Here is a 20288-nt window from a genome sequence, read left to right as displayed (position 1 = left end):
CTCTACTAAAAGATATGGGGAAAATAAGTATGTGAACTTAAAGGTGCAGTAGGCAAGTTTTATAAAACTAACTTTCTGTCGTATTTGCTGAAACTGACCCTATGTTCAAGTATAATTGCATGAAGTAGGTCATTTAAAAAAAATTCGGCTCCTCTGTTCCCCACCTAGAGCCTGCAGCGCGATTTCCAAGACATCCACCGCTCCACATCCAGATGCACCAATCACGTCCAGGGGTGTATCTAACAGAGTGTCAATCACTGCTCATGGACACACATTTCATAGCGCCCTCCCCTCCTTCCACCACCTCGCACCACTTGTCCGTGGGCGTGTAGAAGGAGCCGGGACGTAATCCTCGTCTGAGGCCTGTGCCTCAGCTTCACTCTCAAACGTCTAACCACATCAACAGGTAGCGGTCATATATCTACCACATAGCAAATTGATAAATCTAAACTGTGGAATAAAACGCCACAATGAATGCTTCTAACTGTTACTGATAGCAAACATCACCGATGTAGGCTACTTTCAGAAACATCCTAACCTTGGTTTTGTCCTAAAGTTGACTATTGCTAAATATTTTGACCTAAAATTATTTAGCAATAACGAAGGGTATTATAAAAACTATTTTGTTGTTGTTACGTCGGTGTGTTCCATGCTAGTTTGTTTACTCGCTCTCTCTCGGTTCTCTGCTCGTGCACAGTATTCCAGGGCCGATATGCACGCGCCTTATCGTGCACAGCTCTCCCTTGTGGGGGGAGGGGCTTGGGACACCGTTTTGGGCTTTAGCGGAAAGTGGGGAGGGACTGAGAAGTTGTCGATGTTCAAATTTTTTGGCTAAGTCCTGGATCTTCGCAATCCTGCCTACTGCACCTTTAAAGGCTAATGATATCTGTGAAGCGGAGGCAGGAAGCCGCAAACTAATCTTGGAGGTGTATGCTCATTGATTCTATAACTGTATCTTGATCATGTTTTGGTAAACAGCTAATTTAACAAAACTTGTGTCAGTGTCCAAATATATCGACCCAAAATGTACAATAAGGGTTGAAATTAAGAATTTCCAAGTATTTCAATGGGTGCCCTATAAAGGGTTAAGATTGCTGCATAATGGCATGGGAATCATGAACTCTGTGATTTGAGATTCTTCTGCTGCCTGGACCTAATCACGGGTCAAAAGAGATCTTTCAGTGTGGCTTCTGAAAAAATGTCAAGCCAGAACAATTGTTGCCTTCAAATGTAACATGTGACTCAAGCGGCAACTTTGACTGTAGTTCATGAGGACACCGCTGCGAGGCAACTGTTGGCGTCCGTTTAGCAAGCTAATGACTGGGTAACTGCTAATGCGTAACGGTAAAGATGAGGCTGTTGGGGGATGGGAACAACTTACTGTCATATATAGAAAAAATATATATATTAAAGGCCTCTGTCATATATTCATCATCTACTTTCCCTCTGTCTAAATTTCCTCATAATCATAAGGATTACTCTCTTTTTCCTCCACATTTCCTTTTGGCTCTGTCTGTTCCCTGCTCATTTCCACCAGCTCAACATTCCTGTGGCAATGCTCCTGATGGTCGTCATCTTCAAAAGTGCGTGTGAAAGTCACTGAAAGACAAGAATCAGAAGAAAATATTCCTTTAAAATATGAAAAACCACAGCACCTATCTTTTATTAAAATATACTGTGTGCCCTGGTGAACACAGACTTTCAGTTTGGACGGAGAATTCGCGATGCCACGATTGTCGTCTTCTCCTGTGGACCAGATAGACCACCAGCAAGAGCAGCAAGAGCAGCAGGAGAGAAAGCAGGATCTGTACAAGTATGGAGGTGGTCAACCACAACGAAGGCCCTAGGAGAGAAGAGATTTATAATGATGTTGGGGCAAATCTGCACTACGAGCAGCTGCATGAGCTAATAGCACTTCCTGTTTGCAGTGTAATTATGAATACAGAGAACAAAATAATCAAATGTTAATGAATCATTTTATACTGCAGTGTTTACTTACAATAGCAAGGGTGGTTTCATTTTGCACAAGACTTAAAATATTCATGAGTTTTAAATTCAGGAGAGAAAATATTTACACTGAATCTTGGACAAATTTACGTCACAAAAGATCAATCAGTCTGGGATCCAGTGAATTTGGATGCCAGGTCTACACCTTCTGCTGTTCTTCATGTTTTTTTCTTCCTTAAACTGTATTTGTGTGTGTTCCTGTGTCAGGCTGCATCCTGCTGGGGATGGCTACTGCCATCAAGGAGTCATTGCTATGGGGTGGGGGTGCCTGGTCTAGTCTCGGTGGGTGCTACATGTCTAAGTAACATCCACACCAATGAATACCAGGTCCAAAGGTTTCCCAGCAGAACACTGAATGGTCACAAGATGGTCAATGTTATTCACTTCTCCTGTCAGTGGTCATAATGTTGTCAGCAGACAGAACAGTTAAATGCAGAATGAATTAGATAGCTGCTGCAGAAAAACAAAAAAGTACATTTTAATATTTGACTTTGTGTGGGTGATTACCTGAACAGATGACACCAGCGTCCTCACCATGGCTGCAGTTGTGCTTCCCTAATCCACTATGCTCACACTCAGTCAGATAACTCTCATTTCCTGAACAGGCCACATCATCAAGCCAGATTTCTCCAGTTCCTTCACAAAAGTGAGCAGAACCAGGAGCACTCACTGCTGTCCCACAGTTCAACTGTCTGCAGACCACCTCAGCATCATCTATGTCCCAGTTGTGGTCACAGACTGTTCCCCAGCTGTTGTAGAAATTAATTTCAACTCTTCCAGAGCACTGGTTACCACCAACCAGTCTGATCTGACCTAAAGAAAAATAAAAGAACATAAACAGTATTTGCGAGATCTTATAAGAAGTTGTCTCCCCTTTGTTCCTTTTTTTGACACCAGAAACAAGTTCAGTTTGGCGCCTGTATGAAACGTGGTTAAATTGAACACAGTATGTGTTTGCAGGACAAGGTTCACTTGAAGACCTAAATGCGTGCAAGGATTACATTTTCAGTCTGAAAAGTATCTTTCAGAATATCCTGATGTTTTCTGAACCTGAATCTCTCCTCTCCTTGAAAACCCATGGCATACACCAATCAGGCATAGCATTATGACCACCTTCCTAATATTGTGTAGGTCTCTCTTGTGCCTCCAAAACAGTTGTGACTCATCAGGCCTTCTGAGGGTGTCCTGTGGTGTCTGGCAACACAACTTTGTTAGTGGGGGCCTTTGAGGGGAGGGGCCTCTGTGGATCATCCAACATATACTTGATCAGTTTGATCAATCAGTGTCATTGCTATGGGGTGGGGGTGCCTGGTCTGGTCTAGGTGGGTGCTACATGTCTAAGTAACATCCACATGAATGAATACCAGGTCCAAAAGTTTCCCAGCAGAACACTGAACTGTCACAAGATGGTCAATGTTATTTACTTCTCCTGGTCATAATGTTGTAGCTGATCAGTGAAAATGCTGATTGAATTGGCTAGCAGTAAAATGTCCGGGCCGGTTGACATTGACGTTCACTTTAAAAACGTAGAGAATATTTCATGCATGTTATTTGACATTCTACGAATGATTCAAAATGTTTCTCACCTGAACAGATGACACCAGCGTCCTCACTGTGTCCACAGTTATGTCTCCTAAATCCTCTGTGCTGACACTCAGTCAGATTATTCTCATTTCCAGAACAGTCCACATCATCAAGCCAGATTTCTCCAGTTCCTTCACCAAAGTGAGCAGAACCAGGAGCACTCAGTGCTGTCCCACAGCCCAACTGTCTACAGATCACCTCAGCATCATGTATGTCCCAGTTGTGGTCACAGACTGTTCCCCAGCTGTTGTTGTAATTGATTTCAACTCTTCCAGAGCACTGGTTACCACCAACCAGTCTGATCGGACCTAAAAAAAAAAAGAATATCAACAGTATTTGCGGAATCTTACAAGAAATTGTGTCCCCTTTGTTCCCTTTTTTGTAAATTTCTTTCCGAAATTTTTGCAGTGAAGAAAAGTATATCAGTTTTATCTTATGTCAGAGTGTCTGCAGTTAAGAAAGGAAAAAAAAAGAGAGGGAAAAAAAACACCCCAACATGAATCCCACTATACTTACCAACAACCTACGTCAGATGTAGTCACAGTGAACAACAAAATTATTATATTGCGATGTATAATAACTTGTTCCGTTTTGTTGACACAAAAAACAAGTTCAGTTTGGCGCCTGTATGAAACGTGGTTAAACTGAACACAGTATGTGTTTGCAGGACAAGGTTCACTTAAAGACCTAAATACGTGCAAGGATTACATTTTCAGTCTGAAAAATATCTTTCAAAATATGCTCATGTTTTCTGAACCTGAATCTCTCCTCTCTTTGAAAAAACATGGCATACACCGATCAGGCATAACATTATGACCACCTTCCTAATATTGTGTAGGTCTCCCTTGTGCCTCCAAAACAGTTGTGACTCATCAGAGAATGGACATGGGCCTTCTGAGGGTGTCCTGTGGTGTCTGACAACAGAATGTTGTTAGTGGGGGGCTTTGAGGGGAGGGGCCTCTGTGGATTTTCCCACAGACACTGGATCAGTTTGATCAGTCATCGTCATTGCTATGGGGTGGGGGTGACTGGTCTGGTCAAGGTGGGTGCTACATGTCTAAGTAACATCCACATGAATGAATACCAGGTCCAACAGTTTTCCAGCAGAACACTGAATTGTCACAAGATGGTCAATGTTATTTACTTCTTTTGTCATGTTGTGGCAGATCAGTGGAAATGCTGATTGAATTAGCTAGCAGTAAAATGTCCAGGCAGGTTGACGTTAAACTTAACTGTAAAAAGGTAGAGAATATTTCATGCATGTTATTTGACATTATGTGGATGATTCAAAATGTGTCTCACCTGAACAGATGACACCAGCGTCCTCACTGTGTCCACAGTAATGTCTCCCAAATTCAGTGTGGTGACACTCACTCAGATAATTCTCATTTCCAGAACAGTCCACATCATCAAACCAGATTTCTCCAGTTCCTTCACCAAAGTGAGCAGAACCAGGAGCTCTCAGTGCTGTCCCACAGCCCAACTGTCTACAGATCACCTCAGCATCATCTATGTCCCAGTTGTGGTCACAGACTGTTCCCCATCTGTTGTTGAAATTGATTTCAACTCTTCCAGAGCACTGGTTACCACCAACCAGTCTGATCTGACCTAAAAAAGAAAAGAACATTTACATTATTTGTGCAGTCTCATAAGAAGTTGTGTCCCCTTTGTTCCTTTTTTTGACACCAGAAACAAGTTCAGTTTGGTGCCTGTATGAAACGTTGTGAAGTTAAACACAGTATGTGTTTGCAGAACAAGGTTCACGTGAAGACCTAAATGCGTGCAAGGATTACATTTTCAATCTGAAAAGTGTCTTTCAAAATATCCTCATGTTTTCTGAACCTGAATCTCTCCTCTCCTTGAAAACCTATGACATACACTGATCAGGCATATCTAATATTGTGTAGGTCTCCCTTGTGCCTCCAAAACAGTTGTGACTCAGAATCTTACACCGGGACAAGGATAAGGAGTTTGTGGACCACTTAAGTAGTACTACGAGAATGTAGGCTACTTCTAACTCTTTCTCAGAACTTGATTATACAAGTAATTCATGTTTATATAGTTGTAAAGAGCTGTTTGACTTGATATACTTGTGTTCTGCAGGAGCCTGAATGAATGAATAATGATCATTTTCTTTTTACTTTCTTCTTTCTTTGTCTCACCCAAAGCACAGTCAAATCTAATCTAGACTGTGCACACCTGCTGCTTGCTTAGCAGTTAGGGACAAGGCCCCAAGTACCATCATATCTGTTAACTATAGTTATAACTGGTTCTGTGTTCTTGTTCTGGTCCCTTTGTTCTCCAGGGATCCTGAGTTAAATATAATAACTCCCTTTCTTCATCTACATCACCATCTTGAAGTCAAACCCTTATGCAGCTGCAGTAATTGCCTTTATTTTGTCCACTCTCTTTGGTTGTATTACTTGATCACACTCCATAAAACCTACAGAACAGGACATGGTCTACAATATGTTTGCCTCTGCCTTCCATTCCTCCTCCCTTGCTCATTAATGGAGAATCAAAATATAAATTAAACCTTGTGAGTAATGGATAAATTAAAAATTATAAGCTATAATGTAAGGGGTCTTCATAGTCCAATTAAGAAAACGAAAATATTAAACCAGCTGAGACAAGAAACGCACTTATTTGACGTGGAACACGAAAAGTTAAAGTCATGGGCAGATGAAGTATACTACTCTTCCCATCACCTTCGGGTAGAAAGAAGGGAGTTTCCATCCTTATATACAGACAAATTAATTTTACAAAAACCTCATTGCATAAAGACACACAGGGGAGATATATTTTAGTTAATGGAGTAATTGATGGCGTATAGGTGTCTTTGATAAATGTATACGCACCCAATGAAGATGAGCCCAGATTTATTAAAACATTGTTTAATACAGTATTAAAGTATAACACTGGTTTACTGCTGATGGGACCGGATTTTAATTGTGTAATGTCTCAGCTAATGGATCGACAACCACCTTCTAAAGCCCCCTGCCCAGAATGAGTAAAATGCTTAAATATCAAATTTCAGAAACAGATCTGGCTGATGTATGGAGAGGTAAGTACCCGAGAGGTAGGGACTTTACCTTCTACTCAAGCAGACATGCATCCTACTCTAGGATAGATTATTTCTTGACCCCAAGAGCAGATTTGCATAGGATAACAGATACTGAGATATTGCCTATCACTATTTCTGACCACGCACCTGTTTTACTGAAATGGAATATAGGACATAGGCCAACAACTAAACAATGGAGGCTTAACACATCTCTCCTTAATGATAAAGAATTTATTTCCTTTATTTCACAAAAATTTAAGACATATCTAGATCAGAGGTTGCGCTAGACTTTTTAATTGTCGGACAAGGTCATAAAAATCCCGTCATAATCTATTTTTACCCGTCACTTTAATTTTTTTCAATGATAATAAAGACATATTCAATAGCATTTAATTTTAAAGTTTTTTTTCTGAACAGTATTGACTTTAAATGGTAACCAAAAAAAGAAAAGTTTTGGCTGCCGACACGTCTTGTCCGTACTCGGAACGGGACTGCTAGCGTAAACAGCTCTAGACGGTACCGTAGGGTTGAAGTGCTTCGGTGGTATGGTAATGCCATTTTGGTAGCCGTTAGCTGCATAGACATATATTGTATATGTGGTTAGCCGAGCTCTGACGTGTGCATCAGTATAATCGGTGTACCAGGAAATCGTGCACCGACAAAAGTTCCGTGATGTTTGGAACACAAACTGCAATGAGAGACAAGAGACAGTTAATAAGGTCACTCGCCACCAAGTGGTCAGGGGTGTGAATTGCAATCTGTCAAAATGACGGATGGCCTTCAGATTTTTTCGTCACATTTTAAAAAAAACTTTCAATGACGTAAAGTATTCGGTTAACGCGACCTCTGATCTAGATACCAATGCCTCACCAGAAACAAACCCCCTAATATTATGGGATTGTGCCAAAGCATATATCAGGGGCCGTATTATCTTGTTCAGTCTGCAAGGAAAAGATGGGAGAGGGAGGCAAGACAGCGAAAATTGGAAGATAAAATAAAAAAGTTAGAGCATAAACATAAACAATCTGCAACAACTAGTGTCACCAACGACCTAAATGCAACTCACAGACAACTTAATAGCCTCTTATCAGACAAGATCGAGGGAAGCTTAAGATTTACTAATCAAAAATACTATGAACATAGAAACAGGGCAAGCAAATGATTAGCTTTTAGATTGAGAAAGCAGCGATCCTCAAATGTTGTACAGAGAATAAAACTACAAGCAGATATGGCCACAAAACCGAACGAAGTAGCAGGGGCCTTTGCAGAATTCTACAAATCCTTATATAAGAATACAAATACATGCGATGATGACATAAAACTATCGGAGTACCTAAAACATATAAAATTAACTGAATTAACAAATTCAGCAGCTGAGGAACTAGATAAGCCAATACAGGAATTGGAGATAAAACAAGTGATTTCATCACTTAAGAACAGTAAAAGTCCAGGTCCGGACAGATTTGTCAATGAATTTTATAAAACCTTTAAAGACCTACTGGCACCCCTGTTACTAAAAGCATACAGACATGCTCTAGAGTCCAAAACTATGGCACCATCTTGGACTGAGGCAATCATAGTAGTAATTCATAAAGAGGGTAAAGACCCCACCGCATGTCAGTCTTATAGACCAATATCTTTGCTGAATGGAGACATACTAACAGCAATCTTAGGTAGACGTGTTAACAAGATAATTACCCAAATCACATACCCTGATCAAACAGGGTTCATCACCAGAAGATATTATGGAGATAACATAAGACATTTACTAAATATAATATCCCATCAGAAAGACAAGAAATTAGAGTATGTAATCATATCCTTAGATGCACAAAAGGCATTTGAACGTGTGTCCTGGCAGTATCTATTTCAAATGTTAAAATGGTTCAAATCTGGCCCTAATTTTATAGATTGGATACAAACACTCTATTCATCCCCACAAGCAGCTGTTAGGGTTAAAGGTACAGATCAGAGAGATTTACACTAGAACGAGGATGCACTTTGTCAGCCTTGCTATTTGCTATTAGCACTGAGCCACTAGCTCAGCTTATTAGAGATGATAATAACATAAAAGGAATTATAATAAATAAAGAAGAACACAACATATCACTATATGCAGATGATGTTTTGTTGTATTTAAGAAAACCCATATCCACTATACCATATCTTAAGGAGCTCACCTCTAGGTATGGGTATTACTCAGGATATAAAGTTAATGTGGACCAAAATGGAGGCTATGGATGTGAACAGTCTTGTTTCAGAAAGTGTTAAGTTGCAAAGTGGTTTTAAGTGGCCTAGAAAAGGCATAAAATACCTTGGTATTTATTTACCACAATTCCTACATAATTTGTATGATGCAAATTGCAATAAAATAATTTGGCACATTAGTAATGGTTCCACTTTCTCTCTCTACTGAGTTGTGTGGAAAGTATCCATATGAACGTCTTGTCTAGATTATTGTATTTATTTCAGATGCTATCGGTGGAAATTCCAAAAAGAAACTTTGATGACAGACTTCTTCAGGTATCTACAGCTAGATCTTTTCTGATGACACACAAAGATTGGGGAAAACTTACAGTGGGGAAAATAAATATTTGATACACCGCTGATTTTGCAAGTTTCCCCACTTACAAAGAATGGAGAGATCTGTCATTTTAATCATAGGTACACTTCAACTGTGAGAGACAGAATCAAAAAAAAAAAAAATAAATCCAGAAAATCACATTGTATGATTTTTAAATAATTCATTTGTATTTTATTGCATGAAATAAGTATTTGATCACCTACCAACCAGCAAGGATTCTGGCTCTCACAGACATGTTAGTTTGTCTTTAAGAAGCCCTCCTATCCTCCACTCATTATCTGTATTAATTACACCAGTTTGAACTCGTTATCTGTATATAAAACACCTGTCCACACACACAATCAATCAGGCTCCAACCTCTCCACCATGGCCAAGACCATAGAGCTGTCTAAGGACACCAGAGACAAAATTGTAGACCTGCACAAGGCTGGGATAGGGTACAGGACAACAGGCAAGCAGCTTGGTGAGAAGGCAACAACTGTTGGTGCAATTATTAGAAAATAGAAGACACTCAAGATGACTGTCAGTCTCCCTCAGAATGGGGCTCCATGCAAGATCTCGCCTTGTGGAGTGTCACTGATCATGAGAAAGGTCAGGGATCAGCCCAGAACTACACAGGAGGACCTGGTCAATGACCTGAAGAGAGCTGGGACCACAGTCTCAATGGTTACCATTAGAAACACACTACGCCGTCATGGATTAAAATCCTGCAGCACACACAAAGTCCTCCTGCTCAAGCCAGCACATGTCCAGGCCCATCCGAAGTTTGCCAGTGGCCATCTGGATGATCCAGAGGAGGCATGAGAGAAGGTCATGTAGTCAGATGAGACCAAAATTGAACTTTTTGGTATAAACTCGCTGTGTTTGGAGGAAGAAGAAAGTACTTTTATTATTATTAACAATATTATCATTATTTTATTATATTCAATTATTTATCTTTATTTTTCTTCTTTTTTCTCTTTTTACATCTATGTAATTGATCCTATGTGTTATTTATTATTATTTTATTGTACTGCTTTATTACACAACTCTTGATTATAAGTGTTAGGATGATGTGCAGCTGTAAAAAGGGGAAAATGTAAATAAAGGGAAATGGATTTGTCATGTTACCACAGGGAAAAATAGTTAAAAAAAAAAAGGTAGAGAATATTTCATGTATGTTATTTGACATTCTGTGGATGATTCAAAATGTGTCTCACCTGAACAGATGACACCAGCGTCCTCATGATAGTTGCAGTCATGCTTTCCAAATCCTCTGTGCTGACACTCAGTCAGATAACTCTCATTTCCTGAACACTCCACATCATCAAGCCAGATTTTTCCAGTTCTTTCACCAAAGTGAGCATAATCCTCATAACCATCATAACCATCATAACCATCGTAACCATCATAACCAGCATAACCAGCTCTCCGTGCTGTCCCACATCCCAACTGTCTACAGACCACCTCAGCATCATGTATGTCCCAGTTGTGGTCACAGACTGTTGCCCAATTGTTGTTGAAATTGATTTCAACTCTTCCAGAGCACTGGCTACCACCAACCAGTCTGATCTGACCTAAAAAAGAAAAGAACATGATAAACAGAATTTGTGCAGTCGTATAGGAAGTTGTGTCCCTTTTCTTCCTTTTGTTGACACCAGAAACAAGTTCAGTTTGGCGCCTGTATGAAACGTGGTTAAACTGAACACAGTATGTGTTTGCAGGACAAGGTTCACTTGAAGACCTAAATGTGTGCAAGGATTACATTTTCAGTCTGAAAAGTATCTTTCAAAATATCCTCATGTTTTCTGAACCTGAATCTCTCCTCTCCTTGAAAACTCATGGCATACACCGATCAGTCATATCATTATGACCACCTTCCTAATATTGTGTAGGTCTCCCTTGTGCCACTAAAACAGTTGTGAGGATGTCCTATGGTGTCTGGCAACAGAATGTTGTTAGTGAGGGTCTTTGGGTCCTATGGTTTAAGGAGAGAGGCCTCTGTGTATCATACGACAGATCATCAATCTGTGTCATTGCTATGGGTTGGGGGTGCCTGGTCTGGTCTAGGTGGGTGCTACATGTCTAAGTAACATCCCCATGAATGTCGGGTCCAAACGTTTCCCAGCAGAACACTGAATTGTCACAAGATGGTCAATGTTATTTACTTCTCCTGTCCGTGGTCATAATGTTGTGGCTGATCAGTGGAAATGCTGATTAAATTAACTAGCGGTAAAATGTCCAAGCAGGTTGACGTTGAACTTCACTGTAAAAAGGTAGAGAATATTTCATGCATGATATTTGACATACTGTGGATGATTCAAACTGTTTCTCACCTGAACAGATGACACCAGCGTCCTCACCATGGCTGCAGTTGTGCTTCCCAAATCCTCTGTGCTGACACTCAGTCAGATAACTCTCATTTCCTGAACAGGCCACATCATCAAACCAGATTTCTCCAGTTCCTTCACCAAAGTGAGCAGAACCAGGAGCACTCAGTGCTGTCCCACAGTTCAACTGTCTACAGATCACCTCAGCATCATGTATGTCCCAGTTGTGGTCACAGATTGTTCCCCAGCTGTTGTTGAAATTGATTTCAACTCTACCAGAGCACCAGTTACCACCAACCAGTCTGATGTGACCATCTAAAAAAAAGAACATGATAAACAGAATTTGTGCAGTCGTATAGGAAGTTGTGTCCCTTTTCTTCCTTTTGTTGACACCAGAAACAAGTTCAGTTTGGCGCCTGTATGAAACGTGGTTAAACTGAACACAGTATGTGTTTGCAGGACAAGGTTCACTTGAAGACCTAAATGTGTGCAAGGATTACATTTTCAATCTGAAAAGTATCTTTCAAAATATCCTCATGTTTTCTGAACCTGAATCTCTCCTCTCCTTGAAAAACGATGGCATACACTGATCAGGCATATCATTATGACCACCTTCCTAATATTGTGTAGGTCTCCCTTGTGCCTCCAAAAAAGTCGTGACTCATCAGAGAATAGACATGGGCCTTCTGAGGGTGTCCTGTGGTGTCTGGAAACACAATGTTGTTACTGGGGATCCTTTGAGGGGAGAAGCCGCTTTGGATCATCCCACAGACATTTGATCAGTTTGATCAATCAGTGTCATTGCTATGGGGTGGGTGCTACATGTCTAAATAACATCCACATGAATGTCAGGTCCAAAAGTTTTCCAGCAGAACAATGAATTGTCACAAGATGGTCAATGTTATTTACTTCTTCTGTCAGTGGTCATAATGTTGTGGCTGATTAGTGGACATACTGATTGAATTAGCTACTAGTAAAATGTCCGGGCAGGTTGACGTCAAACTTGACTGTAAATAGGTAGATAATATTTCATACATGTTATTTGACATTCTGTGGATGATTCAAAATGTGTCTCACCTGAACAGATGACACCAGCGTCCTCACTGTGTCCACAGTACTGTCTCCCTAATCCTCTGTGCTGACACTCACTCAGATAATTCTCATTTCCTGTACATTCCACATCATCAAACCAGATTTCTCCAGTTCCTTCACCAAAGTGAGCAGAACCAGGAGCACTCAGTGCTGTCCCACAGTTCAACTGTCTACAGACCACCTCAGCATCATCTATGTCCCAGCTGTCGTCACAGACTGTTCCCCAGCTGTTGTTGAAATAGATTTCAACTCTTCCAGAGCACTGGCTACCACCAACCAGTCTGATCAGACCTAAAGAAAGAAAAGAACATGATAAACAGTATCTGTGCAGTCATATGTGATAAAATGTGATCATGCAACAGCTGAAGTTGAGATGAAACATCCTGAGATATAAGTGGATTTAGATTAGATGGGTATAAGAAACTCAAACTCATGAGAGACTTTCGGATTCCTCACCCCCTTTCTGTTACCATACAGGAAATAATGAACTGCTACGTTTAGCAAAATGCTATTCAAATAAAAGTTTGCAAGAGTGCGTTTCTGTCTTGTGTGATTCCCTACTATGTTCCGTACTGGACTTAATTCGATGGGCTTCCTTGATCCACTTCTTCATTTCTTTCTCAGTAAAAAACAGTACAGTATTAAAAGGAAACAACATCAAATACAAGACATATCTATATCTATAGTTTAATATTTAATGCTGTGCATATGTTTAATATAGATGTATGTATAGAATGTAGAGCAACCCTAAAAGTTGTGTCTCCTTTGTTGTTGTGCCCCCTGAATCTCTCCTCTCCTTGAAAACCCATGGCATACACTGATCAGGCATAACATTATGACCACCTTCCTAATATTGTGTAGGTCTCCCTTGTTGCCTCCAAAACAGTTGTGATTCATTATAGAATTGACATGGGCCTTCTGAGGGTGTCCGGTGGTGTCTGGAAACAGAATGTTGTTAGGGGGGGCCTTTGGGGGGAGGGGCCTCTGTGGATCATCCCACAGATATTTGATCAGTTTGATCAATCAGTGTCATTGCTATGGGGTGGGGGTGCCTGGTCTGGTCAAGGCGGGTGCTACATGTCTAAGTAACATCCACACCAATGAATACCAGGTCCAAACATTTCCCAGCAGAACACTGAATTGTCACAAGATGGTCAATGTTATTTACTTCTCCTGTCAGTGGTCATAATGTTGTGGCTGATCAGTGGAAATACTGACTGAATTAGCTAGCAGTAAAATGACGTTAAACAGGTTGACGTTAAACTTCACTGTAAAAAGGTAGAGAATATTTTATGCATGTTATTTGACATTCTGTAGATGATTCAAAATGTGTCTCACCTGAACAGTTGACACCAGCGTCCTCACTGTGTCCACAGTCATGTCTCCCAAATCCTCTGTGCTGACACTCAGTCAGATAACTCTCATTTCCTGAACAGGCCACATCATCAAACCAGATTTCTCCAGTTCCTTGACCAAAGTGAGCAGAACCAGGAGCACTCAGTGCTGTCCCACATTTCAACTGTCTACAGACCACGTCAGCATTATGTATGTCCCAGTTGTGGTCACAGACTGTTCCCCAGCTGTTGTTGAAATTGATTTCAACTCTTCCAGAGCACTGGCTACCACCAACCAGTCTGATGTGACCATCTAAAAAAAAGAACATGATAAACAGAATTTGTGCAGTCGTATAAGAAGTTGTGTCCCCTTTGTTCCTTTTGTTGACACAAGAAACAAGTTCAGTTTGGCGCCTGTATGAAACGTGGTTAAACTGAACACAGTATGTGTTTGCAGGACAAGGTTCACTTGAAGACCTAAATGCGTACAAGGATTACATTTTCAATCTGAAAAGTATCTTTCAAAATATCCTCATGTTTTCTGAACCTGAATCTCTCCTCTCCTTGAAAACCGATGGCATACACTGATCAGGCATATGATTATGACCATCTTCCTAATATTGTGTAGGTGTCCCTTGTGCCTCCAAAAAAGTCGTGATTCATCAGAGAATAGACATGGGCCTTCTGAGGGTGTCCTGTGGTGTCTGGAAACACAATGTTGTTACTGGGGGGCCTTTGAGGGGAGAAGCCTCTGTGGATCATCCCACAGACATTTGAGTAGTTTGATCAATCAGTGTCATTGCCACGGGGTGGGGGTGCCTGGCCTGGTCTAGGTGGGTGCTACATGTCTAAATAACATCCACAGGAATGAATACCAGGTCAAAAAATTTTCCAGCAGAATATTGAATTGTCAGAAGATGGTCAATGTTATTTACTTCTACTGTCAGTGGTCATAATGTTGTGGTTGATCAGTGGAAATGGTGATTGAGTCAGCTAGCGGTAAAATGTCCGGGCAGGTTGACGTTAAACTTCACTGTAAAAAGGTAGAGAATATTTCATGCATGTTATTTGACATTCTGTGGATGATTCAAACTGTTTCTCACCTGAACAGATGACACCAGCGTCCTCACCATGGTTGCAGTAGTGCTTCCCAAATCCTCTGTGCTGACACTCACTCAGATAACTCTCATTTCCTGTACATTTCACATCATCAAGCCAGATTTCTCCAGTTCCTTCACCAAAGTGAGCAGAACCAGGAGCACTCAGTGCTGTCCCACAGCCCAACTGTCTACAGACCACCTCAGCATCATTCATGTCCCAGTTGTGGTCACAGACTGTTCCCCAGCTGTTGTAGAAATTGATTTCAACTCTTCCAGAGCACTGGCTACCACCAACCAGTCTGATCTGACCTAAAAAAGAACATAATAAACAGTATTTGTGTAATGTTATAAGAAGTTGTGTCCCCTTTGTCCCCCACCCTCCCCTTTTTTAGATTTCTTCATTGAATTTTTGCAGTGAAGAAAAGTAAATCAGTTTCGACCTACGTCAGAGTGTCTGCAGTTAAGTAAAGAAAAAAAAGAGAAAATAAAGACAACCACATATGAATCCCATTATCCTTACCAACAACCAATGTCAGATGGAGTCACAGTGAACAATGAAATTATTAAATTGCGATGTACAATACATTTTTCACTTTTGTTGACACAAGAAACAAGTTCAGTTTGGCGCCTGTATGAAACGTGGTTAAATTGAACACAGTATGTGTTTGCAGGACAAGGTTCACTTGAAGACCTAAATGCGTGCAAGGATTACATTTTCAATCTGAAAAGTATCTTTCAAAATATCCTCATGTTTTCTGAACCTGAATCTCTCCTCTCCTTGAAAACCCATGGCATATACCGATCAGTCATAACATTATGACCTCCTTCCTATTATTATGTAGGTCTCCCTTGTGCCTCCAAAACAGTTGTGACTCATCAGAGAATGGACATGGGCCTTCTGAGGGTGTCCTGTGGTGTCTGGCAACAAATTGTTGTTGGTGGGGGCTTTGAGTGGAGGGACCTCGTATAGATCATCCCAAGGATATTTGATCTGTTTGATCAGTCAGTGTCATTGCTATGGGGTAGGGGTGCCTGGTCTGGTCTAGGTGGGTGATACATGTCTAAGTAACATCGACATGAATGAATGTCAGGTCCAAACATTTCCTAGCAGAACACTGAATTGTCACAAGATGGTCAATGTTAGGCCCTACGATGGACTGGCGACCTGTCCAGGGTGTACCCCGCCTCTCGCCCGATGACAGCTGGGATAGGCTCCAGCAGACCCCCGCGACCCTTAACAGGACTAAGCGGGTATAGAAGATGAATGAATGAATGAAGGAATGGTCAATGTTATTTATTTCTCCTGTCAGTGGTCATAATGTTGTGGCTGATCAGTGGAAATACTGATTGAATTAGCCAGCAGTAAAATGTCCTGACAAGTTGACGTTAAACTTAACTGTAAAAAGGTAGAGAATATTTCATGCATGTTATTTGACATTCTGTAGATGATTCAAAATGTGTCTCACCTGAACAGATGACACCAGCATCCTCACTGTGTCCACAGTCATGTCTCCTAAATCCTCTGCGCTGACACTCAGTCAGATTATTCTCATTTCCTGAACAGGCCACATCATCAAGCCAGATTTCTCCAGTTCCTTCACCAAAGTGAGCAGAACCAGGAGCACTCAGTGCTGTCCCACATCCCAACTGTCTACAGACCACCTCAGCATCATGTATGTCCCAGTTGTGGTCACAGACTGTTCCCCAGCTGTTGTTGAAATTGATTTCAACTCTTCCAGAGCACTGGCTACCACCAACCAGTCTGATCTGACCTAAAAAAAAGAAAAGAACATGATGGACAATATTTGTGCAGTCCTATAAGAATTTGTCTCCCCTTTGTTCCTTTTTTTGACACCAGAAACAAGTTCAGTTTGGCGCCTGTATGAAACGTGGTTAAATTGAACACAGTATGTGTTTGCAGGACAAGGTTCACTTGAAGACCTAAATGCATGCAAGGATTACATTTTCAATCTGAAAAGTGTCTTTCAAAATATCCTCATGTTTTCTGAACCTGAATCTCTCCTCTCCTTGAAAACCCATGGCATACACTGATCAGGCATATCATTATGACCAGCTTTCTAATATTGTGTAGGTCTCCCTTGTGCCTCCACAACAGTTGTGACTCATCAGAGAATGGACATGGGCCTTCTGAGGGTGTCCTGTGGTGTCTGGAAAGAAATTGTTGTTGGTGGGGGCTTTGAGGGGAGGGGCCTCTCTGGATCATCACAAGGACATTTGGTCAGTTTGATCAATCAGTGTCATTGCTATGGGGTGCGGGTGCCTTGTCTGGTCTAGGTGGGTGCTACATGTCTAAATAACATCCACATGAATTACATGTCCAAATGTTTCCTAGCAGAACACTGAATTGTCACAAGATGGTCAATGTTATTTACTTCTCCTGGTCACAATGTTGTGTCTGATCAGTGGAAATACTGATTGAATTAGCTACCAGTAAAATGTCTGGGCAGGTTGATGTTAAACGTCACTGTAAAAAGGTGGAGAATATTTCAAACATATTATTTGACATTCTGTGGATGATTCAAAATGTGTCTCACCTGAACAGATGACACCAGCGTCCTCACTGTGTCCACAGTCATGTCTCCCAAATCCTCTGTGCTGACACTCAGTCAGATAATTCTCATTTCCTGAACAGGCCACATCATCAAGCCAGATTTCTCCAGTTCCTTGACCAAAGTGAGCAGAACCAGGAGCACTCAGTGCTGTCCCACAGTTCAACTGTCTACAGATCACCTCAGCATCATCTATGTCCCAGCTGTCGTCACAGACTGTTCCCCAGTTGTTGTTGAAATAGATTTCAACTCTTCCAGAACACTGGTCACCACCAACCAGTCTGATCTGACCTAAAGAAAGAACAGAACACAATAAACAGTATTTGTGTAGTCATATGTGATAAAATGTGATCATGCAACAGCTGAAGTTGAGATGAAACATGCTGAGATATAAGTGGTTTTAGATTAGATAGGTGTAAGAAACTTCCACCCCCTTTCTGTTACCATACGTTTAGCAAAATGCTATTGAAATAAAAGTTTGTGCAGGAGTGCGTTTCTGTCTTGTGTGATTCCCTACTATGTTCCGTACTGAACTGAATTCAATGGCCTTCCTTGATCCACTTCTTCATTTCTTTCTCAGTGAAAAACAGTACAGTATTAAAAGGAAACAACATCAAATACAAGACATATCTATATCTATAGTTTAATATTTAATGCTGCGCATATGTTTAATATAGATGTATGTATAGAACGTAGAGCAACCCTAAAAGTTGTGTCTCCTTTGTTGTTGTGCCCCCTGAATCTCTCCTCTCCTTGAAAAGCCATGGCATACACCAATCAGGCATATCATTATGACCACGTCCCTATTATTTTGTAAGTCTCCCTTGTTGCCTCCAAAACAGTTGTGACTCATCAGAGAATGGACATGGGCCTTCTGAGGGTCTCCGGTGGTGTCCGGAAACAGAATGTTGTTAGTGGGGACCTTTGAGGGGATGGGCCTCTGTGGAATATCCCACAGATATTTGATCAGTTTGATCAATCACTGTCATTGCTATGAGATGGGGGTGCCTGGTCAGGTCTAGGTTCGGTGCGACATGTCTAAGTAACATCCACACCAATGAATACCAGGTCCAAACATTTCCCAGCAGAACACTGAATTGTCACAAGATGGTCAATGTTATTTACTTCTCCTGTCAGTGGTCATAATGTTGTGGCTGATCAGTGGAAATACTGACTGAATTACCTATCAGTAAAATGTCCAGGCAGGTTGACGTTAAACTTCACTGTAAAAAGGTAGAGAATATTTCATGCATGTTATTTGACATTCAGTGGATGATTCAAAATGTGTCTCACCTGAACAGTTGACACCAGCGTCCTCACCATGGTTGCAGTTGTGCTTCCCAAATCCTCTGTGCTGACACTCAGTCAGATAACTCTCATTTCCTGAACATTTCATATCATCAAGCCAGATTTCTCCAGTTCCTTCACCAAAGTGAGCAGAACCAGGAGCACTCAGTGCTGTCCCACAGTTCAACTGTCTACAGACCACCTCAGCATTATCTATGTCCCAGTTGTGGTCACAGACTGTTCCCCAGCTGTTGTTGAAATTGATTTCAACTCTTCCAGAGCACTGGCTACCACCAACCAGTCTGATGTGACCATCTAAAAAAAAAGGGAAAGAACATAAAAAGAATTTGTGCAGTCTTACAAGAAGTTGTGTCGCCGTAGGTGTGCATGTAAGTGTGAGTGGTTGTCTGTCTCTCTGTGTTAGCCCTGCGATACACTGGAGACCTGTCCAGGGTGTACTCCACCTCTCGCCCGATGACAGCTGGGATAGGCTCCAGCAGATCCCACAACCCTTAACGGGAATAAGCGGGTACAGAAGATGAATGAATGTCTTTATCTGTAGCTATCTCATGTGTTTGTTATATCCCTTTATATGCTTAAAAATAAACGTCATCGGATATAAATAAAATAAACTGCAATGATAAGCAGTGGCTGGTGCTTTTGTGGCAGTATTGCGCCATATTCGTTGGACCGCACTGTCGCAAAGTGAGTGACGTAGCGGGTCACCAACAGGTGTGATGGGCATGACTGACAGCTACCCATCATTCCTGTTAGTGAGAATATTAGACAAAACAAACACAGTAATGGCATCAAAAAGGAGTTATCTCAGTTTTGCGGAGAAGAGAAGAAAAAGAAAACGCAGGAAGAAACACGGTCAAAGCATAAAGGTAAGGCATTTGTTGATGACGAAAAACAATGAGACACTGTGTTTATTTTAGACTATTGTGGCAGTGGATCATTGATCTTTGTTTTATTTCTTTAACTCGTCCTATGTGTAAATTAATGCAGAACACTCTTAAAAGTGACAACTTTGTTATACAGCATACATTGTAACAGGAGAGCATGAACACTAGGAACCCTTGTCATTCAAGAAGCTCAAGATTTTGATTTTAATAAGCCTGCAGACTGCCTTTTTTTCTTTAACTAAAAGGAAATCCGCTATCTTGTTTTCTTCCTTTTGTGTGCCTTCTACCTAATTTCTCTAAAGAGAGGGGGTGGGGTAGGGGGTTGGGGGTGAGCGGGTGGGTAGGTGGGGTCAATGTTCTACCTCAAGCTTCTTGAAAACCTTTTTTTTCTATGTAAATTTTTGTGGGATATCAGCTTTCTGATACCATTTGAAACTGCAATAGCCCAACCT

At 41.1% G+C, this 20288-nt stretch overlaps 1 protein-coding gene across 1 annotated transcript; it reads right to left on the bottom strand.

Annotated features, from left to right (window-relative positions):
* Positions 1-1450: 1450 nt before the first annotated feature.
* On the bottom strand, positions 1451-19693 carry LOC311506191 (scavenger receptor cysteine-rich domain-containing protein DMBT1; the record flags this gene model as incomplete). The annotated part of the gene is made up of 13 exons (XM_084570068.1): positions 1451-1599; positions 2542-2820; positions 3594-3899; positions 4894-5199; positions 10439-10795; positions 11555-11863; positions 12626-12931; positions 13979-14287; positions 15078-15383; positions 16541-16889; positions 17826-17935; positions 18938-19493; positions 19628-19693. 13 exons carry the CDS (start codon positions 19691-19693, stop codon positions 1451-1453), a joined length of 3708 nt encoding a protein of 1235 aa, XP_084426194.1.
* Positions 19694-20288: the final 595 nt, after the last annotated feature.

This window comes from Chelon labrosus (assembly GCF_963514085.1).
Source record: "Chelon labrosus genome assembly, chromosome: 21".
NCBI lineage: Eukaryota > Metazoa > Chordata > Actinopteri > Mugiliformes > Mugilidae > Chelon > Chelon labrosus.
The sequence above is the reverse complement of the archived record's forward strand: the minus strand, read 5'-3'. Positions and strand labels throughout refer to the sequence as shown.